General features: G+C 42.9%; 1 protein-coding gene across 1 annotated transcript in view; it reads right to left on the bottom strand.

The window, feature by feature from the left end:
* The window catches only part of LOC127619057 (laminin subunit beta-2-like), a 71,365-nt gene that overhangs the window by 19,777 nt on the left and 26,522 nt on the right, over positions 1-25,066 (bottom strand). The window contains exons 5-19 of the mRNA XM_052091780.1: positions 10,701-10,774; positions 10,426-10,614; positions 10,258-10,321; positions 5,612-5,814; positions 5,392-5,512; positions 5,107-5,295; positions 4,710-4,889; positions 4,278-4,390; positions 2,247-2,326; positions 2,020-2,155; positions 1,356-1,514; positions 1,152-1,279; positions 849-978; positions 390-582; positions 130-273 (exon numbers count right to left, since the gene is read on the bottom strand). Coding sequence (XP_051947740.1) covers positions 130-273; positions 390-582; positions 849-978; positions 1,152-1,279; positions 1,356-1,514; positions 2,020-2,155; positions 2,247-2,326; positions 4,278-4,390; positions 4,710-4,889; positions 5,107-5,295; positions 5,392-5,512; positions 5,612-5,814; positions 10,258-10,321; positions 10,426-10,614; positions 10,701-10,774 — 2,103 coding nt within the window. The remainder of the gene's footprint in view (positions 1-129; positions 274-389; positions 583-848; positions 979-1,151; positions 1,280-1,355; positions 1,515-2,019; positions 2,156-2,246; positions 2,327-4,277; positions 4,391-4,709; positions 4,890-5,106; positions 5,296-5,391; positions 5,513-5,611; positions 5,815-10,257; positions 10,322-10,425; positions 10,615-10,700; positions 10,775-25,066) is intronic.

Here is a 25,066-nt window from a genome sequence, read left to right as displayed (position 1 = left end):
AAAGAGATAAATAAATCAAGAAAGAAAGAAAGGAATGAAAAAACAAACAAACAAATAAAAAAAGAACATAAGCAAAATGTTATTGATGTACCAGAGCAGGTAAAAAATATTTTTAAATATGACTCTTACGTTTGCATCCCGAAGGTCCAAAGCCGTAAGCCCCTGGGGCACATTTATCACAACGACGGCCTGATATGTTGGGTCTACAGCGACACTGACCTCCACGAGCATCACATTCAGAGCTTAACGACCCCTGAGAATCACACTCGCAAGCTGCGGGAGAAATGCCATCTTAATATACCACCATGGGCAAAAAACAAACAAACAATAGTATTCCCCAAGTATTCCCTTCTCAAATCCATCACCCTGCACACTCTGTTGACACTCACGCAGTGCACCGTCGTTAATGAGGGCAGACATGCTGGTGATAAGTTTGGCACACACTTCACTCATCTGAGGGCGGGAAACACTCTTGGCAGTCTCGTGGCAGCGATAACGCTCGTAGCTCTGTTTCCGTGCAACGGAGGTGGGGTCACCTGCGATGAACATCTCTAGAGATGAGTAGCGAGGGAGTAGCGCAATCTGGAGAAGTAAAGAGCAAAGTTAATGTTAGAGAAGAAATTGGGAAGAACGTAAAGTGACCATTTATTCCTGCACCGTAAAAAGTGTAAACGTGCAATTTTTGCACAATTTCTACTTGATCTAACCCTTAAGAAAATATTTCAAATGGGTAACATAATGTATTCAGATTTATTTAGTTATGTTAAATAATCATTTTGACTTTAAAAAAACCTGTTCATTTATATGTCACCACATGAGTTAAATAAAATCAGAGATTTACTACTTACAGTGTCAAGCAGCGCAAAGGCATTAGTAGAGCTAAGGATGCTGTTTTTGTCAGCATAACGGATGAACTCCAAACGCAGTTTGTAACTCACTCCTCTCTCCAAACACACCGGCTGAGGCAGAACCACAAATCTGCAGTAGAGCATCAGAAACTCTACTCAAACAGAAGTCTAAGCCTTCATAAAGCTGTCAAAACTAAAACAGACTGACTTAATGAGCAGATTCTTAGACAGCACAGATAAAAGTAAAGAAAAACACTTCCAGGTTGGTTTGGTTTTACAAGAGCAGTTTTGTGTTTCACATACCTGGCACCTGAGGGCAGTGATATGGTTTGCAGGTCATCGGCAGGGATGGTGTTTCCACATGGACTGCTGGTAGGTATGGGGCCAGGTCTAACCACCATTACACGCACCTCTTCCCAGTCCCGTGGCATCTTTAAAAAGCACATAGACACATGTTCCTACACAAATAAAATGGGGATGCACATAGTGTTATATAGCACCATTTACCTGAAGCTCATAACGAATGAGGACATCATATTCCATAGAATATGGGATGTTGTTAATGGCGAATTCCACAGTACCCCTTTCAGGAACCCGTGCAAAACCTGTGCCTGTCCATGAGGTGGGACGGCTAGGCTGGTACTCTCTCTCCTCAAAAGTGGACCCCTATAAAACAGACAAGTTTAAAGATATTTTGACATTTGTATTTCTTTCATTTTGGGACTTAGCATACACCTTTGATGTCTTATTAAAAGAATTTGCTCTGTAACTATCCCTTTAAAGGGACAGTGCACCCAAAAATTAAAACCCTATCATCATTTGCTCATCCTCACATTGTTCAAAAACTGTATGAATTTCGGTGGAACGCAAAATTAGATGCTAGGCAGAATTTTTGCCTCAGTCACCATTTACTTTCATTGCATCTTGTTTTCGATTCAGTAAAATTGAATGGTGACTGAGGCTAACAATCTGCCGTGACTGAATCTAGCAGACCAACATTCTACCTAACATCTCCTTTATTCCACATACAAAGGAATTTCATATGGGTTAGAAACAACAAAAGTGTGAGTAAATGAAGACATAAGGTAAACTATCTCTTTAAAAACAAAATAACTATTATAGGCACAATTTGTATTTTGACAATTTTTCTTTTAATGATTTTCTAACTTACTTGACCCAGTTTGGCATTTTCAGCCTCATAGAGGTAGTGGTCTAAAGCCATGAAGAAATACCCGGACTCCACCTGATTACACTGGCGACCAATTATGTGACTTCGACAACGACACTGCCCAGTTTCCATTGAGCATCTGAAGACAGTTAGCTAATTAGTTAATTTAAATGTTTTATGTTTTCACTGTAAAAAATAAAAAAGCCAACACTAATTTTCTCAGTACTTACTGGTTGTCTGTAGCTCCACCCACATCACAGTCACACCCTCTGCAACCACTGGCATCATGGCTCAAGGCCCAGTGCTCAGGCTGTGGGAAGCATTTAAAAACACAAGTGAATATGATATTTAAACATGAATACAGGGAATAAATAAAGCCAGAACAACCCCATAATGTGCCATTTAAAGTTGCACTACATACAATTTTTAGGTTAAAAATTAACAAATTGCCAATATTGGTTTAGAACATAAGGACATTGTTTTGAACTTTGATTGTTTATCTTACCCAGATTCAGTACGGTAAGTCTATACAAACTATTTGTGTTTGAGCTGTTGGGTTGGATTCTGTGTAAATACTTTGGCTTATGACATTCATCCTTGTGTCATTACGTCATGTCCGTAAACACAGGAAAGAAGGGCTGGCTGTCTCATGTTCCGGCTGAAGAAACTAACTACGCTGTTCAGTCAGTCTCACTCACACAGTTCAGGACAGCATCGTTGCAGTCAAAATGGAGGTTTATCTGTTATCTGTTTAGCAAAGTTGTTTACCTGCTATAAAGCTTGGATGTGTTTTCTGGTAGGGTTAATGAAGCTTATATTGCTTGTCATGCTTGTATGAATCGAACACTCGTGTTACTATGACATGTTTAATATGTATGACTTCTGAAATGTACTTGTAACTGTTAAATTGGGGATCACTAAACAATGTTTAAGAGGAGCAGAAGTAAGGCCACAAACATAAATAAATGTTCATCAAATGAATCAATTATGGACATGTGTTACCCTGTTCAAAAACTTAACCAATTGCGATGTATCTTTGTTGTTGGGGGAAGTTACTATGACATGTTTAATATGTATGACTTCTGAAATGTACTTGTAATTGTTAAATTGCATATTTAAGCATATTATTTTCATGTTTCATAAAGTATATTTTATCCCCATCATTACAGAATCCTTGTTTTATGTTTTAGTTTATAGTTGTGTGCATTGTATAGACATACTATTGTAGTATTACAGTTCACTTGCATTATCAACTGAGGCTGCACAATATAGTATAAAAATAATACATTCTTCTATTTAACTCATACAAGCCATATCACGAGTTTCACCTCTTAAACTGATGTGTAGTAGAATACAAACATAAATAGTACATACTGTAAAATACTTGAAAAATCTAATTAAAATACACTGGTAGTGATTGAGGTGATTGAGTCCCCTGATCTCATTGTAAATTCATTCATTCAAAATATGTGAATACGAGTGTTGTTTATCTTCATCAAAGCAAGTAATATTTCAGTTTCGTGTGTTTAATTGTATAACATAATATCAACATAGCAAAAAAATAGCACGTTATGATTCCAGCTCTGAATATCTCCCAGTCATAATCACACACAGGCGCTGTCCAGATAAACTCAAACCACGAGAGTCATTCGCCGGAAAAGCAGTGCAGAAACACCACTGACATAAAGTGTTCTTTCGCAAATTGCTTGCATTTTTACATTTTAATCACAGAGATCAAAAAGTTACGTAGTGCAGCTTTAGTGCAGAATATTAACTGCATTGAGAAAAGACCGATGTGGAATAATAACCATATTCATATACAGTACCATATGTTTGAGACACTTCAAATAATATAACAAAATTACCATGGTACACTTTGGTACATTTTTGTTAGTGAAATGAAAGGACTAACATTCTAAAATTATGTTACTCTAATGGTAAATCTAATCTAATTTCTGGATACAGCTCTTCACTTTCATTCCATTTTAAGCCATTCGTAAACCTACACCATCCGTAAAGCCTTAATCCCTTGGGCTAAATGCAGACACTAAGTTCTACTGTACAGCAAACATTCCTCTTTGATGTTACTGCCATACTAGAGATGGCACTAGTGAAAGTGTGCAGTGCTGATTGGTGAATGACACAGATGATAAAATCCTCTTATAATAATATCCAATGAACAGCACATATTTAATCAGAGTTGTAAACAGACTTTATTTGTTGTAGTGTAGATATACAGTACGTGTCACAGCTGTGCTTACCATACATTGATTGCAACTGTGTCCAGTAACCAGACGTTTACAGAAGCAGTCTCCACTAACAGGGTCACATTGAGGGCCACCAGACACTGTACCCCGAGGGTCACATTTACATGCTAATGCAGACCAGTGAGAGAAAGGGAGAATGATTAAGTATCAAGTGTAAAAATATACTACAAAAATGTTCCACAAAAAGATCTTGTTCTAGTGCACATGGGGTTTCATTTCCATTCTGACCTTGACTAGAAAAGACTTTAAACAATGGGCCAATGAAATGTCAAATTGTCTAGCTTAAAGTGACTTTTTGTCAATTAACTAAAAACTACTTTTGCTGGATCCTGCAGCAATACCAAGCAAGAACCAATGCTGTAGCCCATAGATTTCCCCTACTGGGAATTTAACCTACAACCTTGCAGATTAATGGCCTGTACTCACATTGGCAGCCACGAGGGTCACCAGCACTGAGTCCAAAGAATCCAGGCTTGCATTTATCACATCGCGGGCCCTCGACATTGTCTTTACAGCGGCACTGACCAGCAATCATGCCCAGAGAGGGGTCATCATGTCCATCACAAATGCCACCATTCAGAGAACCATCGGGGTCACAGTCACAGGCTGGTGAAAGGAATAGAGACAGTTTAACATTGACACATTCACATATAAATGAAGTTCCAAACATAAGTTCAGGAGGAGCTTGTACATCAACGCCTGTCAATCATATTCCAAAGATGTATAAGCGTCTGCTTCCCTTGCACCAGTGAGGATTCTTCCGCCATCCCAAGGGTTACAGAGCATTTATGCACACAATTTCTAAACTTTGTGGCACACTTACCGATGCAGACCCCAGGGTCTCTGATATCTCTAGTTGGATCCTGGTAGTAGAAGGGTTTACATGTCTCACAGTTGCGGCCCATTGTGTTGTGGTGACAGTTGTCACACACACCTCCACTGACGTTCCCCGTAGACAGATATCCAGCCATGTCAAAATGACACAGGTTGGAGTGACTATTACAGTCACATTCTGGGGGGAAAAAAGTGGAAAGTAAATAATTTCATGTTGTGATATCCCAAAAATCTATGTATTTATGATCTCCTTATTTTGGTTATTGATAATTACTCTTGCAGGCATTAGTGTTACGGCCCTCCGCTGGTCTCCAGGGCCGATCGTTATAGAAGTCATTACACTGTTCACAGTTCAGTCCTTTGGTGTTGTGATTGCAAACACACCTCCCATGTACCTAGAGATGAAAACATCAAAAGTCAATTTCAGCTTCTCTATTGCATTATCTGACTACTTTATGTTTGGTCCCGCAATTTGGTATGCGCAACAAACTCACCATGCCCTCAATGTCATCCTTAATCCCTTCAATAGGTGCACACTCGGAGGCGTGGCCATAGCAGAAGCAGTTGCCCCTGACGACCAGCTCATACATGGCATAATAATACTTCTCTTTGATCTCGGGGCGTGAGTCCAGCAGGTTGTCACCCAGAGTGTGCAGCTTGGTGAAGTTCACACGAAGATTAGTGATCTTCAGCTGATCTGTGATAAGAGGAAAGACTTTAGGGTAAGTGGAAGTTGGCCCCAAAAAAGTTGGATAGTAATAGCATCTTTGATGCAAGAATGGATGGATCAAAGCCATCTCTATATGCCTGAAAACCAAGCCCACAATAATTTTAAGCAGTGTTCATCTCCCAGCTTTATGTTTGTGTATTTGTTTTGCATACTTTATCTTTATACAAACATATGGTGAAATAGCTCAATTTAAAAAAGATACAGTTTATACTTTATTCTCTGAGTTTTAGATAAAATTTCTTGAATGTGCTTTTCCCAATATAAAATGTAAGTAAAATATATATACACTCACTGAGCACTTTATTAGGAACATATGTACACCTCCTTATTCATGCAATTTCCTAATCAGCCAATCGTGTGGCAGCAGTGCAATGCATAAAATCAGATGTACACATAAAACCACAAGAGAAGTCATTCCTAGGGTGTTACATAGCCATGGACTAGTGTGTCTGACCCTGGTCTACGGAGTAATAAAAATCACAACAGGTTGATATTACGGCAAAAGCTCAGACAGTCTCTACACTGAACAAAATGTTACATGTACATTAGGTTACACATACAAAACGTGTTTTAAGGGTTAGATCAAGTACGTTGCAGATTAGCACTTTTACAGTGTATAATTTGAGGTTTCTAAACGTTCCTGCAATGTTGAGGAAGTTTGTTTTGGTCCTCAGGTTCTTGGACTCATCTGAGCAGATGACGGCAAACTTTTATTAACCACACAAATGGTACAACCCAATTATGAGAACATCCTCAAACCTCTGTAAAACATCCCTAATCTCTGTTAACCCTTGACCTTTAACCTTTTGTGACCCTCAGTCACAGGCAGGGGGCTAGATTCACAAAAATGTTCTTGAGAAAAAAGAATGTTCCTAAGTCCAGTTCTTGAAAAAATCTTAAGAAGTTCTCAATATTTTCTTAAGAATAAAAAGACAGGCTTTGACATTGTCTGATCAGCCTTGTCATATAGCCAACAACAAATTAATTAGGCTACTTCAACACTGGTAAAGTGTAACGAAAAATGTATCTATTAACAAGCACATCACAATAATTTTTTTTAATATAAAGTGCGTGAAATATGTTAGTTTAATGACATTAACCATGATAGGAGAATTTACTTGCTGCTAATTTGCTAACTTTTAATTTGACATGGAGGAAATTAAAAGAAACTAAAACTTTAGAAGACAAGAAGTTCTTATTGAGGAAATTACAGCAAGGTTTTCATTGGGAAGCTTGATAATAATATCACGCTGTAAGTACGAGGCGGGTAAATGGGAAAAGGTGGCGGAGGCTGTCTCCGCTGTGCCCAACTCCGATATGGATGTGGATGGGGGTGAAAAAGAAGTCTCAGCTTTCTAATGTTATAATTATTATGTTTCTATGAACTCTAAAGATTGCGGAGAGTGCTATATGCAGCGCATCCGTTAGCATGAAAGGTCACAACATTAAGAAGCTTCAAAACAACATTTATTGTTTGAATTTGGTGATAACATTTACATGGTTTGAAAGCTGAATTTTTTTTTTTTTATCATCTAAAATAAAATTTCTACTTATACAGCCCACTGCAACTTCAGACTCAACATGAAAAACCCAGTAAATTATACAAAAAAAATATTATTTAAGACATCTGTAAGGTTATCCTAACTTTAAATGTTTAAAATTTGAATGCTTTTTAAGTTTTTTTCTTAAGAACAATCTTTAAAAAAATGATAAGAACATTCTTAAGAAGTTTAATCAGGAATACAAAATATTCGTAACTTTTTTCTTAAGTTACAAATTAAGACAAAAATGGTAGTTTTGTGAATCCGGCCCCTGGCCCTCAGTGGGACGTCGCAGTTAGCCAAGCGTGGAAGCATTTAGCAGACTTGTGGTGGATAGACTCCTGTTACGCTTCACAGACACTCAATGAAGTGAGACTTACATAATTTACAGAGAAAAGTAAAGTTAGAGAGCTGCAAAGGAAGAATTATGGCGTTCTCATGTCGTGTGTGTGTGAGGGTGACTGAGGTTTACTAAGATCTGAGAGTGTGCAGCTTCTGTGCACATGCTGTTTCTTCTAGACACGCTCTAAATGTTCAGCATAAGACAATGTGAGAGACTGTGGTCTCAATCTATACACACCCACCCCTTGCCCACACTGCATGACTGAGATCACAGCCATCATAGCCGTATGTGAATATTACATTAACCAGGCAATTAATCATCAGCTATTTTTGCTTTCTGCACAATACCTTACTTTATCCCACTTTCTAGGCAAAGTCACCCAAATATCAACATCTAATGCCACTCCACAATTCTGCACATAACTCTTTAGAGTTATAACTCTTTGCAAATGCATTGTATGATGAATTGCAGTGTGCTGATGCCACAAAATATGAGTTTTTGTTTTTGTTGTTTACTTTTAGCTTTAAGGCTATGTACTATATCTGCCACTGTACCCCTTAAAGTTGACAAAATTTACTTTTAGCAGATAAACACATTTAAAATGTACATGATCTCTTCCAGGAAATGGCCAAAAATATTGGACTCATATAAATGCTGTCTAGAATCCCCATTAACTTAATTGTAGTTAGTTAATTAATATATATTTAGTTAGCTTGACTGTAATTGAAGTACCTTAAAGGTGTACTCAGTAATTACTTAGGTTTTACACCAAAAATCATTAGTAATTTGTAAAGCATAAGCACTCACTTGAGATTAAGACCAACCAACCATATAAGTAACCTTATAGAGACGGTCCCCTCATGGGGGCTGCCATGTTAGGATCACATAACCAGACAAATACTACTTGCTTATGGTGCATTCACGCCATGTCCGAATTAACATAATTAAGTGATTTCAACTTGTAAAATGCATCCATGTGTTCGTAGAGCTCGTTATTACAAGTTGTAACTCTGAATTCTATGGAAGCTCCAATTTGACAGTCGTGACATTATGTAAAAAGAACCAATTTGAGACAAACTGTTCTACCCTATTGTAACAAGGAAAGGTTGTTAATGTTGTTCCAGGAAAACGACTTGAAGTCATGCCAATCAAACTACAGGGGGACTAAGAGTGGGAGAAAGTTGCTGTTATTTTCATTTCCATCTTTTCATTTCAAATCTCTCCCCTTAAGTGGTAGGATTGAAAGCGGTGAGTTAAAACTTCATTGTGAATAAATGTGAATTGATTTGTGAGCTAATGTGTCAGTCACAGAAAGACAGAGCAAGCAGAGATCTGTTATTGTGTGATGACAAAACTGATCAACCAGTAAAAAAAAAAAAAACACACACTAATCCAGCCTAAGATGGTTTGCTGGTCTTGGCTGGTTTAAGCTGGTTTTCAGAGTCTCTCAGCCAGGCCAATTTTGTGTTCAGCTGTTAAGAACCCAAAACCCATCTAAAACCAGCAAACTAGACTGGCTTGACAAGGCTGGAAGACCAACAAACCATCATTGGTTGGTTTAAACTGTTTGTTTTTTAGCAGGACAGATCTCTGATCTCACTAAGCTCTCCTCTAAAGGGGTCATGTCATGAGGAATACAATTTTCTTTGATCTTTTGACATCTTAAAGAGTTAATTCTACTATAAAAACATACTGTAAGTTTCACAACTCAAAAGTTCCTCCTCAATACAAAAAGAGCATTTATTTAAACCAAGCAGCAGAAACGGCTCATTTGGATTTTCCCTACTTTGTGATGTCACAGAGATTAATACATCAGCACATGACTCATGCCTCTACAGCAAGAAATCAATGCACTAATTTTAATTGTTGGTCTACGTAAACATGCACTAGATTGACGTCTTCAACCATTTTGATGCATTTCCGACGATGGGTGGTGCGTTTCAAGAGCTGTACAAGCGTAATTTTTAAAAACGCATTTCATTCTGTTCTGTTTCATTCATTTGCTGCCACTGGCTGGGAGAACCGCATCTCATCCAGAGTAAACAGACGATGGAACATGCGAGCTGTTGAACCTGTGAAGGCCAGCGAACAGTGTGACACATTCGGATGCAATGTATTGGGTGTGCGTTATGTGTGAAACCTAAAATTCAATATTTTATTGTTGTGGAGTTGGTTCATTTCCATCTGAATGTGTTTCAGATTTAAAGTAAATGGCTTCATTTGAGGGGATGCACAATGTTAGCTAATCATAAGTGGGTGTTTACATTGAAGTTTAAAGGAGACGCTGAGACCTAAACTGAGCATTTCAGACAGAGGATATGAGACATGGAAAATGATCATATATTGCATTACTAAATTATAACCATTTTACTAACATCATAAGTTCCTCAGGGGAAACATTAAAATTAAAAGTGCTTAAGACTGTTTTTCACTTAGCCTATAATGTCTCTTATAGGATGGTTTCCATGCCAATTCTGATTTGATGAGTGTTATGGTCAGATGGTATGACTGTTAGGGTTCACTTACTCTGAATGTTTGGGCTGTAAGGGTCATCAATATGGATAGCAGGTTCTAGAACACGATATATCACCTAAGAGCAGAGGATGTGAAAGACATTAAAAATAAAAGTTCAGGTATGTCTGCATTCTTCAACAAATGAACTTGGGCAAAATATTCCTGTTTAATAATTCTTACCTCTCCTTCTGTTGAAGGTTCAATGTCAGTATATCGTGACTCGCAGATGACATCATCAACCTTGCGAAGAGGACCATGGGAAATTCCCGGGAAGTTGGAGTCACAGTCAGAGGCGAAGTAACGGTACACCTGCCAGGTTCGTCCAAAATCTGCTGATCGCTCAATCAACATAGCTGCTGGACGAAATGTCTGTGTAGAAATATAAAGAGTGAGTCTAACAGCCACTTTAAAACCAAGAATAAATGTGATTTCTTGGAGGGAAAAACATTTCTTACCTTAAAAGTCATGATGAGATGAGTAAAGTGAAACTCTGCCTCCAGGTCCAACTGAAGGTAAACTTCAGATTTTCCTGGGAAAATAAGGGATTTTAACATTAATTTATTTAAAAAGGGGGCGAGTCCGTCAATACGACCTGCCCAAACTTTATGTTTCAATAGGAAAACACATCAAAACAGGAAACAAATCTCAAAACTGAAACTCAAAGCTCATCTATCCATTTCATGGGGTCTTTAATGTTGTCATTAGCCATGGATGTTTTCTCCTTTTTTGCAATTGAACTCACCAACATAATACAAATAATAATAATTGTGTTTGATGCATAAATAAATTATATCAAATACCCCCTGACCTATGTGGGAGAGAGTAGAATTGAGGAAAATACAGCAGGTAGACCGTTTAAGCGTTAATGGGTAACATTAGTCAGAGCGCTTTTAAAAGCCCCTAGAAATCAGAAGACAAAAATCGCTGATTTGTAATTGTCAGTGTAATCCAGAGTATGTGGTGTGAAATATGTATAATAACGGTACACCCATGCTCCATTGTATAAGCGTTTCATATTCCTTTTTCATACTCTGTAAATTTAAAGCGATAGTTCACAAAAATGCTAATTCCATCATCATTTACTCACTCTCAGGTTATTCTTAACCCACATGACTTTCTTCTCTGTGGAACATAAAAGCAGATTTTAGGCAGAATATTAGCCTCATCTATTAATCATCTTTCACTTTCATTCTTTGTAAAAATATGCAATGAAAGTGAACGGTGACTGAGACTGTCATTCCATAACATTCTGCACAACCACATGGGTTTGGAACAACATGGGGGTGAGTAAATTATGACAGAATTTTCATTTTTGGGTGAACTGTCCCTTTAATAAGGCTCTGACTCATCGCTAAAGTAACATTATGCACATTTCCATTTAAATGCATGGAGTGTACTGTACTGCAGTGACTAAATCGAGCTAGAAATAGACTAGGTTTAACAATCTACTTTTGTTTTTTTTTTTTAGCTCTTAGCCTGACAGTTCATTATTCATCTAGAGTGACAGTGTATTCTGCATAGCTGGCACCACATACAGCTAACCTGTGCCTCCCTGCATTACCATTACATAGCTGTAACTCAGTCCACTGCAGACGCCCTGTGTGTTTATGTGTGTTTGTTTTCTCAAGGAGCCTATGTAACAGCTAGATTTAACCTGTGTCTCATAATCAGCAGAAACAGGAAGCAAAAGGACGAGAGGTTGTACCACAGCCCAAGAGAATGAGGGACGGATGGAGAGGGAGAGGCCAGGAGAGTTGAATTGGAGCAAAAAAGGAAATTTACTGAATGGCTTTCTGTTTTTTCAATACATGTTTCAGTGTTTTGGCTGGAGGAGGAAGTCGTTAAGGGCTGTCGTTAAGCCTTGGCCCAGAGCACATGCCAAGAATCCATTAAAAGGCTACTTCTGTGTACACTTGTGTAGCACTTGACTTTCCCCTCTAAAACATATGTGACATTAGTGACATGCCCTGCAGAAAACCAGACAAAAGCTCTGTTTCAAAACCGAGTGAGCTGCCTTCTTAGGCAGCATCTTAACTGAAATTTAACATCATAAGCGATGATTTGGATCACCGCATAGGCTGCAACTCTGCGTACATAGCAATAGCACTTCATTCGACAATTGATATCAATAGGGTTTGATGTTAACCAGTGTTGGATAAGTTACATAAAAATAGTATTCTATTACAAATGAATAATTATTTCTCTAAAATTGTAATCAGATTATTTTACTAATTACTTAATTGAAAAATAAATCATATTAATAATTACTTTACTTTTAAGCAAATTCAAAATAATGTCTATATTACTTTATTGTTAATATACACAAGTCATATATGGAAGCCGAGGAGTGCCAATTAAAAAAGAATAAATTATCAATTTATTTGTTTGAAAATAAAAATTTGAATAAATAAACCAATTTATAAATGGACAAATAAATAGAAACATTTAAATGAGTTTATTTAAATTATGTTTAATAATTTAATTAATTTATATTTTTATATATATTTTTAAGTTATTTTTTAATGCACCTTTTAGTGAATGTAAAAAAATAAACATTTGGCATTTGCTTTTCTTCATTCATTTGTCAGTTGCTTTTTTTTTTATTTGCCAATTGCTTTTCATGATTGTTTGACTTTTCCTTTTCTTTTTCATTTGACTTTGGCTTTTCTTTATCCATATGACAATAGAGTTTAAAAATGCCATTAGACAGTTGACACATGGGAGCAAACGATTAACTTTCGACTAAATTTTAAGACAATTTTAAAATTGAGTCAAAAGTTAATCGGTTGCTCCCATGTTTCTTTTGCGGGGCTTCACAGACCAGGTAAACCTCTATCAATTGCTGTTCAATGACAGACCATCTTAAATCTCCTTCGAGTGGGTTCATAAGAATTCCATTGATTCCTCCTAAGCTGCCAGTGGGGCCTGCCCATCTGATCTCTGACATCTCCTTGGACGGCCAGTGGCCTCAGAGGAAGACCATTGGAGAGGATCTCCCTAGTCACGGCTTTGATGAGTCTGCCTATTTCCAGCAATTGTGAGGCGGAGATTGAGCTTGCCCTAATCAGGTAGCCCTTTGGTCAATTATTATTGGGGCACCCCTGGTTAATAAAGCACAATCCTCAAATTTGTTGGACTAAGGTCTCTTAATCTCTACATGTACTTCCTATTGCCTTGAGCATTGTCTGGGAGCAGCACCCTCTCCTATCTCCGAAGATCTAATGGGGGTTCTGGCCGAATACCATGACCTGGCAGGGGTTTTCAGCAAGTCCTGGGCTGAATCTCTCCTGCCGCATCGCCTGTATGATTGTGCTGTGTATCTGCTACCAGGAACTTCTCTGCCACAGGGCCATCTTTACTCCTTGTCTGATCCCAAACGGGAGGACATGGATAGGTACATCGAGGAGTCTCTGTCAGCGGTGCTCATTATACTAAATGGGTCAACCAGAACTTGGAATAGATGCTCCAAAAATAGTAAGCCCAATGCGCTCTCTTGAGTGTTTCCTGGACCCAAGCGCCCAGTCAGGGCCTCCATTAGTCTGTCATCTGGTATCCATCCCAAGACTAACGAGAGGGTCAACCAGGACTTGGGATGGATGCTCCATTGTCTGGCCTCCCAGAACCCTGCCTCCTAGATTTGCCATCTCTCCTGGATAGAGTACGCACACAATTCCCTGCCAGTGTCATCTACAGGGATGTCACCTTTTCAGTCTTGTCTTGGTTATCAAGCACCTTTGTTCTCATCCCAGGAACCGGATGCTGCTGTCCCCTCAGCCGTGACATTCGTCAGACGCTGTCATCGGACCTGGGCTCGGGCTCGGAGGGCTCTACTCCGGGCTAGGGACCACACTATGTCTAGCGCTGATTTGCACTGCTCTGCCCACCGGTCGCAGGCCATTGAATTAACCATGCCCCCTCATTCAAAGACCCTGCCCTCCAAAGATATTTTTGAGGAAAAAAACCAAGCAAAACAGCAGCATTGTTTGTTCCTGTGGCTGTCAAATTCAACAGTGGCACAATAGCACCGTCAACTGACAAACATTATGAATCATAGCCTCAATGATCCGCTTCAAATGAGAATGAGCAAAATGATTGACAGGCAGAAAGCATCATTGTCCGAGGTCCGCAGACATATTTTTTGTTTGCTGTTTACAAAGTCTGAAGTCTGCAGTCTGCAAGGATACCAGTGAGATATCTCAGGACACTTATTTCATTAATACCTTAAAGGGAGTAGAATTTTTTTTTGCATACTTTTCGATTAAAAAAATAATTAGAGCACCTTTAAGTTGAATGTGATATCACTGAAAGTGGATGTGGTGTCACCACTTTATAGGAGTGGATGAGGGAAGGTCTGGCCGCACAGAGAAGCATTTGCTTCAGAAAAGATCTAGCGACTGCTGCAGCCCAAAGTTCCGGCATCTTTCTCCAGGTGCTCAGTGCCTGAGCATGGCAGCCTCATGCTTTCAGTCAGTGGCAAGGACTGGTTCTGTTGATGGCATCACGATTACCGGCTCCCTTCCTGGACAAGTATCACTGTGCATGTTCAGGGAGGACCGCACACTGCATTTAACTGCAGCAGCGACAAGTGACCATTAACTTCTGACATGCCTCATGTCTGTTTATTTCACGCGGGCATCATAGACCACGTAAACCTCTATCAATAGCCATCCAATGACAGACCGTCTTACATCTCCTTCGAGTAGGACGTGGGAGAGGGTGTGTGTCTTAAAACAGAGTCGAAAGTTCATTGGTTTCTCCAACGTGTCAACTGTCCAATGGAATTTTTAAAACTCGATTGTCAAATGGATAAAGAAAAGCAAAAGGAAAATGAAAAAGAATAGCCATTGGCGAATATATGTAGAAAATAAACTGGCAAATAAAACGCAAATTAAAAGGTGCATTTAAAAATTACTTATTAATGTGCTATTTTACTGTAACATTTAATTGCATTTAAAACATAAATTAAATATACAATTTATGTGGTGGCTCAGGGGGTAAGGCTCTGGGTTACTGAGTTACTCTGGGGTTCAAGCCCCAGCACCGCCAAGATGCCACTGTTGGGCCCTTGAGCAAGGCCCTAGACCCTATCTGCTCCAGAGGCACCGTATCATGGCTGACCCTGCACTCTGACCCGAGCTTAGCTGGAAAATGTGAAAAAAGTATTTCACTATATATATGCAAAAAAATGTATGTATAATTTGTAACCATAATAAAGGCTTCTTTTGTATTCTAATTGTTAAATATAATTACAGTTTTAAATGTGGATTAAATAATCACATTTAAATGTTTCTATTTATTTGTCCATTTATAAATTGGTTAATTTATTTATTCACGTTTTTATTTTCAAATTAATATATTGATTCATTATTTTTTAATTGGCACCCCTTGGCTTCAGCAGGTATGGATAGGCAAATGGAAAAAGAAAAGGAAATTTTGTCACGAACCCCGCTCCCTCGCTCCGCCCCCTCGAGCTTCCGCGCTCGTTCCGCCCCCTCAAGCTCGCACGCTCGTTTTGCTCCCTCGAGCTCGTACGCTCGTTTTGCTCCCTCGAGCTCGCACGCTCGTTTTGCTCCCTCGAGCTTCCACGCTCGTTCTGCTCCCTCGAGCTCGCACGCTCGTTTTGCTCCCTCGAGCTTGCACGCTCGTTTTGCTCCCTCGAGCTCTCATGCTCGTTAGCAGGTCTCCCTCCTCGGGCTCGCAAGCCTGCTCTCAGTCACCACATTAGTTTCACCTGTACTCGTCTGATCACCCATCATTGTTTACACCTGCACTCGCCCCTATATATATCACAACCCTTTCATCTCACGCCGGTTGGTTATTGTATTTAGTTTCCCGTGTCTTTGCCCCCCCCCGCTAGTCCCGTCTAGTTCCGAACTCCCTTGTGATTGTTACCCCTTAGCTTGCCAGCTCCAGTATTCCCCTAGCTCGTTATTCTGATCCTGTTTCCCGGCTTCGACCTCCCGCTCTCGTTGACCACTCTCTCCCGGATTTGCCCCTTTGCTCTACTTTGATTCCCCGGCTTTTGACCCTACGCTTCCCTCGACACTCTCATTTGGTTTTGCCCTTGTTTGTACTTTTGCCTGCCTCACTTGTTGGAATAAAAGTAGTTTCCCATCGACATTGTGACTGTCTCGTCTTGTGTGTGTGTGTGCGGGTTACAAATTTCAAACAATCAAGAAAAGCAACTGGAAAATGAATGAAGAAATGCAATTGCCAAATGCTTTTTTAAAATGCACTTGAAAAGGTCAATTAAAAATTACTTATTAATGTGCCGTTTTATTGCAAATATAATTATTTTTAAACATAAATGAAATAAATTAATCCATAAATTAAATTAAATTAAATAAACACATTTAAATGTGCCTATTTTTTGGTCCATTTATAAATTGGTTTACATAGTCACATTTTTATTTTCAAATTAATAGATTGAGCATTTATTCCTTTATTCTTTTTTAATTGGCACTCCTCTTCTTCCATAGTCATACAGTCAGCGCCTCACATTTCTAATTCACAACGACTCGTTATGGGGCCATACTTTATGTATTCTACATAAATAATATACTAGAAATAATTATAGGCCTATTATTATGCTTTAAAATGCTGCCTCACTAGGTTTCAGAAGAGCACAGAAATACAGGGGTGATACAGGGTCATGATGACGGATATCTTTTGACCCAGATGGTTCTATGCTTGTGACACACACAACAAGTGCTGGACAACTGAACTACTGTTCATTATATGACATTGATTAAGAAAAGTTTTAGAAGCCATGGTGACCATGAGCTAAAATAGTGACCATTTCCTGTGAAAGCCCCTAATGAATTCCGTCATTTCAATAAACACAGAGGAGTCACAGAGCTGACACACAGGGGCCCGTCTCATGCTCTAAAACTGTAAATATAATTGAAATTCAACTTTAAGATATAAAGGTTTTCTATCATATAATGTAAAATATTACATGCAGTATAATCACATAATTTCAGCTTTAAATAATGTCCTTCATGGGGTGCAAATGTACTATTCTAAATTTATGCAAATGCAGCAAGTTTCTTGGCACCCGTAAAGAGCCTATACTGTTACAAATTAACAATATTACATGGTGAAAAATAGTTTATTGTGATTATTATTAGTAATAAATGTACAGTTGAAGTCAGAAGTTTACATACACATTAGCAAAATACATTTAAACTAAATTTTTCACAATTCATGACATTTAATTGTAGAAAACATTCCCTGATTTAGGTTGGTTAGGATAACTACATTGTTTTAAGAATGTGAAATGTCAGGATAATAGTAGAGAGAATTATTTATTTCAGCTTTTATTTCTTTCATCACATCCCAATGGGTAAGAAGTTTACATACACTTTGTTAGTATTTCGTAGCATTGATTGGAATTGTTTAACTTGGGTCAAACTTTTTGAGTAGCCAGGATTGGGGAGTATTGAAATACATGTAACGGGATTACGTATTTAAAATACAAAATATAAGTAACTGTATTCCACTACAGTTACAATTAATAATTAGTATTTAGAATACAGTTACATTCAAAAAAGTATTTTGATTACTGAAGAGATTACTTTGCATATTGTCATTTGTTTCATTTAATATTTAGTCCTTTCAGATGCAAAACATTTATACATATAAATGATGTGATCCAAAGTGCATTTGAACAGCGGTGAAACACTTTCTTATGATGTGTTACATTCATACGAGCAGACAGAGAAGTAAGTTTCAAGTACGTTTGGAGCAGAAGAAATAGAAATAAACTAAGCTAAAATGCTATTTCTAGCTATTTTACATGTACATATTACCAGGCACGATCATATTTTTTTATCAATAAATTCACGTTAGATCATAATTTCTTTTTTTCTTTTAAGACCTTTGATATTAGGGCAAAAATCATATTCTTGATAATAATTGATTTTATTGTTTTCCTGTAAAAATATCTAAAAATCCTTAAAACAAGATTAATTTGATTGATCTTGTTTTAAAAACAACACTGCATAAGATATTTAGGTTTTTCAGATAATGTATTTTTAACACGTGTATTTTGTCTTACTCTACAGAGTTTATATAGTCAAAACGTCTAGGTTACGTATGTAACCTCCGTTCCCCGATGGAGGGAACGAGACGTTGTGTCAGAGAAGCGACACTAGGGGTCTCTCTTGAGCGCCGATATTCACCTCTGAACTATGAAAAAAGGCCAATGAGAGTTGGCAACCAGTATTTGCATGTCCCGCCCCCGGACATACGGGTATTTAAGCGGCGCAAATACGGGAGTTCATTCAGGATTTTTCTGAGGAGCCGGAAATGGTCCGGCCACAACAGTGGCTCGGCTCAGCGACGTGGCAGGGGAGACACAACGTCTCGTTCTCTCCATCGGGGAACGGAGGTTACATACGTAACCTAGACGTTCTCTTCTGTCGCCTCTCCACGTTGTGTCAGAGAAGCGACACTAGGGGTCCACTTATAAAAGTGCCATGCGCTGAGCCGTGTACGTGAACTGCTGATACAGGAGCGAGCAGGTATTCTTACGTGCAGGACGATCAACTGTATCAAGCTGCACGTACCCTTCCCCAATGCCCCATTTAAGCCATCAGGATTCCTTATCGTTACCCTGGGAGACAAGGTGCTGGCCGCCAACCTGGGAACGGGCCAAGCCTGGCCGGGCCTCTTTTCTCTCTATGTTTCTCGCGATAGAGCAACTAAGGCCGGGGCCCTTACACGCATTGAGGGAAGGGGGTCTTAGCCCTTATTCAGGGCGGAGAAGACCCTGCGGAGGCCACGCCTACCCGAGAGGGGAGGCAAGTTTAAGTGGCAAAACCATCAGAGGCCTGCCTTAGGGCCTATGTGGAAAAGTTGGTGCGGTGGTGTATCCAGCCTCATAGAGGGGGGAACATACAGCACGGCAACCGAGGCAGCCGTGACTGCCTAAGGGAAACACGGGAGTCCGCTTGCCAGAGGGGACAGAACCGTGGTGTTACACACAGGTGAGTCCAAAGGAGGCCTTACCTGTGGAGCACCTATACCAGTACAGGGTAGCTTGCGGTACCCGCAGTGGCTTGGGTCGGCGAGTTCCTCCGCTGAACTGCGACCCATGAGGGCTAGGGAGGAATCAACCAGTGTCACAAACCTGAGATCTCCTGGGAATGAAGGCGCACTGTAGGGGGAAGGGCGCTAGGTGCAAGCGATTCACCCGGTCAGATCGTGGGTGTGCTACCGAGTTCTACGGGCTCGGTACCTGAGAAAACATGGGACGATACTGACTCAACTCGGAGATTGTAGAATATCGCAAAAGTGTTAGGTGTTGCCCAGCCCGCTGCTCTACAAATGTCTGCTAGGGCAGTGCCCCTAGCCAGTGCCCATGAGGACGCAACACTCCTGGTGGAGTGAGCTCGGACCCGCAAGGGGGGGGGGCACGGCCTGGGTGTGATAAGCCAGGGACATGGCGTCGACAACCCAGTGGGCGAGTCTCTGCTTGGAGACAGCGTTCCCGTTCTGCTGTCCCCAAAGCAGACGAAGAGCTGCTCAGAGCGTCTGGTGCTCTTTGTGCGGTCCAGATAAATATGTAAAGCACGTACTGGACACAGCAGTGAAAGGGCTGGGTCTGCCTCCTCCCGGGGCAGCGCTTGCAGGTTCACCACCTGATCCCTGAAGGGTGTGGTAGGAACCTTGGGCACATAGCCCGGTCGTGGTCTTAGGATCACGAAAGTGTCTGCCGGACCGAACTCCAGGCAAGCGTTGCTAACAGAGAACGCATGCAGGTCCCTGACCCTCTTGATGGAAGCGAGCGCGATCAGCAGGGCGGTCTTGAGAGAGAGGGCCCTGAGTCCAACTGAGTCAAGCGGCTCGAAGGGGGGTCTCTGGAGTCCCGTAAGGATGACTGAGAGATCCCAGGAGGGGAACAGGTTAGGCCGGGAAGGAGTTCTCCTCCGGGCACCTTTTAGGAACCTGACGATTAAGTTGTGCTTACCAAGAGACTTGCCGTCTACCGTGTCGTGGTGGGCCGCGATAGCGGCGACATACACCTTGAAGGTGGAGGGGGACAGCCTCCTCTCCAGCCTCTCCTGACGAAACACGAGCACTGACCTAACTGCGCACTTCTGTGGGTCTTCGGCTCAGGAAGAACACCAGTCAACGAACAGACACCACTTTAGAGCGTAAAGATGCCTGGTAGAGGGGGCTCTGGCTTGATTGATTGTGTCTATGACAGTCAGTGGTAGGCCGGCTAGATCTTCCGCATCCCGTCCAAGGGCCAGACGTGGAGGTTCCAGAGGTCTGGGTGCGGGTGCCAGAGCGTGCCCCGTCCCTGAAAAAGAAGGTCCTTCCTCAGGGGAATTCGCCAGGGAGGGGCTGTCGTGAGGAGCGTGAGGTCCGAAAACCAAGTCCGGGTGGGCCAGTAAGGGGCTACCAGAATGACTTGCTCCTCCTCCTCCCTGAACTTGCATAGCACCTGTGCAAGAAGGCTCACTGGGGGAAATGCGTACTTGCGCAGCCCCGCAGGCCAGCTGTGTGCCAACGCGTCTGCCCCAAGGGGAGCCTCTGTCCGGGCATACCAGAGCGGACAGTGGGAGGTTTCTTGGGAGCCAAACAGGTCTACCTGAGCCTTGCCGAACCGGTCCCAAATCAGCTGGACCGTCTGGGGGTGGAGCCTCCACTCTCCGCCAGGCAAGCTTTGTCTTGACAGCGCATCCGCTATCACATTGAGGTTGCCTGGTGCGCAGTGACTTGAGTCGCTGCTGACTCCAAAGGAGGAGATGACGGGCGAGCTGTGACATGTGGAGGGAGCGTACTCTGCCTTGGCGGTTTATGTAGGCTACGACCGTGGTGCTGTCTGTCCTGACTAGGACGTGTTTGTTTCCGAATTAATGGAAGAAACTTCTGCAGGGCCAGAAAAACAGCCAGCAGCTCTAGGCAGTTGATGCGCCAGCGCAACGGGCCTCGGTTCCACCGGCCTGTGGCAGCGCGCGCGTTGCACACGGCGCCCCAACCCAATTTGGAGGCGTTGGTTGTGACCAGAACGCGTCAGGACACCTGCTGCAAGGGTACTCCTGCCCTTAGAAAGCAGAGGTCTGTCCAGGGTTTGAAGGTTTGGCGGCAGGCAGAGGTTACTTTTACGTTGTGCGTGCCGTGGCGCCATGCTCATCTCGGGACTCGAGTCCGGAGCCAGTGCTGAAGTGGTCTCATATGCCGCCGCGGAGGATGCCATATGCCCCAGGAGCTGTTGGAAACGTTTTAGCGTGACCACGGCGCCTGGCTTGAAGGAAGCGATGCATTTCAGCACTGACTGAGCACGCTCGTTGGAGAGACGTGCTGTCATTGAGACTGATTCTAACTCCAGACCGAGAAAAGAGGTGCTCTGGACCGGGGAGAGCTTGCTCTTTTCCCAGTTGACCTGAAGCCCCAAACGGCTGAGGTGGCTGAGCACCTGGTCTCTGTGTGCGCATAGTAACTCTCGGGAGTGGGCCAGTATGAGCCAGTCGTCGAGGTAATTGAGTATGTGTATGCTGGCTTCTCGGAGCGGGGCAAGAGCCGCCTCTGCGACCTTCGTGAAGATGCGAGGGGACAGAGACAGGCCGAAGGGGAGGACTTTGTACTGATACGCCTGGCCATCGAACGCGAACCTTAGGAAGGGTCGATGTCGTGGGCGAATTGAGACGTGGAAGTACGCGTCCTTCAGGTCTACCGCTGCGAACCAATCTAGATGCCGGACGCCAGATAGAATTTGTTTCTGGGTGAGCATTTTGAACGGGAGTTTGGACAAGGTCCGATTGAAATCTCGCAGGTCCAAGATCGGTCGTAAGCCGCCTCCTTTCTTGGGTACAAAGAAGTAAGGGCTTTAGAAACCCTTCTTCGTTTCGGTTGGAGGGACAGGCTCTATCGCGTCCTTTAATAGAAGGGAGGCGATTTGTTCGCGCAGGGAATGGGCATGTTGGCCGTGTACTGCGGAAAAATGTACGCCCACGAAGGGGGGCGGAGACCTGGCAAACTGAATTGCGTAACCGAGTCGAATGGTCCGGTGCAGCCAGCGTGATGGGTTGGGCAGTGAAAGCTACGCCTCTAAACTCCGTACTAGGGGCACCAAGGGGACGAGTTTTTTGGACGTACCCGGTGGGGCTTCGCAGCAGTGCGGAACAGGTAACGCGCCGTCGGGAGGCAACGTGGTGTCCCGAGCCTCTGGTGCTGAGAATAAACTCAAAGCACTTACCTCCCTCCGCGCATCCGGCAGGGGGCGGGTTCGTGACTGAGGAGGAGGTCTGATGCTGGTGTCCTCTGGACTCGTCTGAACCGGCCGGCCGGGGAACAGTCGTGGGGCTGAAGGCGGGGAAACCGCATCCATGGAGCCGGGACTGTTTTCAGGCCTGAAAGCAGAGTGCCGTGAGAACGGCATTTGCGGGCCATGTGCCCCAGAGACAAAGGAAATAGCTCTTTTATTGAGAATTTGGGTACCGCAGCCCTTGTTAGGGGGTGCGGCAAATTAAAAAACAAAGGATTCTCCTCCCGGCCCTCCACCGGGGGACGGAGCGGTCTTACCACCTCCGGAGCTAACGTCTTGGGCTCTGGGTGCGTTGTCTCAGGAGTGCCTGGGAGCCTTCCGGGTCCTCGAGGGGGTCCGTGAGACGGGGGCGTGCGCTTCCCGCGGTTTGCTCGATGCTGGGGCTGAGAGCGGGCCCGGGTTGAGGCGGAGCAGGAACTTGTCTTCTGGCCGTGGAAGGACACCCGCCCCGAGCAGACGGGGCATGGGCCATGGCGGCAGGCTTGCGGCGAGGCATGATGTGAGAGATGGCCTCCATCTGCTTCTTTACCATGGAGAACTGCTGGGCAAAGTCCTCGACGGTGTCGCCGAAGAGGCCGAACTGGGAGACAGGGGCGTTGAGGAAGCGAGTCTTGTCGGCCTCACGCATCTCGACCATGTTCAGCCACAGTTAACATTCCTGGACCACTAGCGTGGCCATCGCCTACCCGAGCGCTTGCGCTGTGACCTTCGTCGCTCTCAGGGCGAGGTCGGTCGCTGAGCGCAGTTCCTGCAGCGTGTCGGGCCCAGACACTCGAGACAACGCCTGTGGCCGTCGGAAGCGGAGAGCACTCTACCGCATCCAGAAACAACACAGGGGCGGAAAGGCATCTTTATAAAGACGCGTCCTTAAAAGGACGTTCAACGTCGCTGTGTTTTGCTCTTTTAGAGGAAATTACTCTTTTAAATAAAATCACTCTTTTATGAAAAAAACTCGTGAGAGTTTTTTAATCTGCACTGTCGAAGCGCCCAGGGGCAGGAAGTGCACAGCCGTGCAACAGGAGAAAGCCGCTGTTGTGCGCTGTAGAATCCAACAGCATGCAGCAGAGGGATAGCAGGAACTCGGTGTGTATACGCAGCAGTTGCAGACACGACCATCGGCTCCGAAGAAATTTTCTGAATGAACTCCCGTATTTGTGCCGCTTAAATACCCGTATGTCTGGGGCGGGACATGCAAATACTGGCTGCCAACTCTCATTGGCCTTTGAATATCGGCGCTCAAGAGAGACCCCTAGTGTCGCTTCTCTGACACAACGTGGAGAGAGCAACAGAAGGGGAACAAGTGCTGAAGAAGTAATCGAAAGTATTTAGAATATGTTACTGACCTTGAGTAATCTAACAGAATACGTTACAAATTACGTTTTACAGCATGTATTCTGTAATCTGTAGTGGAATATATTTAAAAAATAACCCTCCCAACCCTGTAAGCAGCCTTCCACAAGCTTCACACAATAATTTGCTGGAATTTTGGCCCATTCCTCCAGACAGAACTGGTGTTACTGAATGAGGTTTGTAGGCCTCCTTGCTTGCACACGCTTTTTCAGTTCTGCCCACACATTTTCTATCAGATTAAGGTCAGGGCTTTGTGATGGCCACTCCAATACCTTTGACTTAAGCCATTTTGCCACAACTTTGGAGGTATGCTTGGGGTCACTGTCCATTTGGAAGACCAATTTATGACAGAGCTTTAACTTCCTGGCTGATGTCTTGAGATGTTTCTTCAGTATATCCACATAATGCCATCTATGAAGTACACCAGTCCTTCCTGCAGCAAAGCACCCCTAAAACATGATGCTGCCACTACTATGCTTCATGGTTTAGATGGTGTTCTTCAGCTTCCAAGCCTCACCCTTTTCCCTCCAAACATAACGATGGTCATTATGGCCAAAGGTTTAAAATTGGTGTTCTTCCCAGGCTGAAGACCCACAGACGTGCGCAGTTAGGTCAGTGCTCTTATTCCTGCAGGAGAGGTTGGAGGGGAGGCTGTCCCCTTCCAACTTCAAGGTGTATGTTGCTACTATTGCGGCCCACCACGACGCAGTAGACGGCAAGTCTTTGGGTAAGCACGACTTAATCATCAGGTTCCTAAGAGGCGCCCGGAGGTTAAATCCTTCCCGGCCAAGCATGTTCCCCTCCTGGGATCTCTCAGTGGTCCTTGCGGGCCTTTAGAGACCCCCCTTCGAGCCGCTAGAATCAGTTGGACTCAGGGCCCTCTCTCTAAAGACTGCCCTGCTGATCATGCTCACCTCCATCAAGAGGGTCGGGGAACTGCAAGCATTCTCTGTCAGCAACACTTGCCTGGATTTCGGTCCGGCAGACACACATGTGATCCTAAGACCGCGAGCGCAAGGTTCCTACCATGCCCTTCAGAGACCAGGTAGTGAACCTGCAAGCGCTGCCCCGGGAGGAGGCAGACCCAGCCCCTTCTTTGCTGTGTCTGGTACGTACCTATCTGCGTACCTATCTGGACCGCACACAGAGCTTTAGACGTTATGAGCAGCTCTCCAAAGAGCTGTCTGCTTTGGT

Source organism: Xyrauchen texanus, chromosome 25, assembly GCF_025860055.1.
Source record: "Xyrauchen texanus isolate HMW12.3.18 chromosome 25, RBS_HiC_50CHRs, whole genome shotgun sequence".
Lineage (NCBI taxonomy): Eukaryota > Metazoa > Chordata > Actinopteri > Cypriniformes > Catostomidae > Xyrauchen > Xyrauchen texanus.
This window is presented reverse-complemented; position numbering and strand designations above follow the sequence as displayed.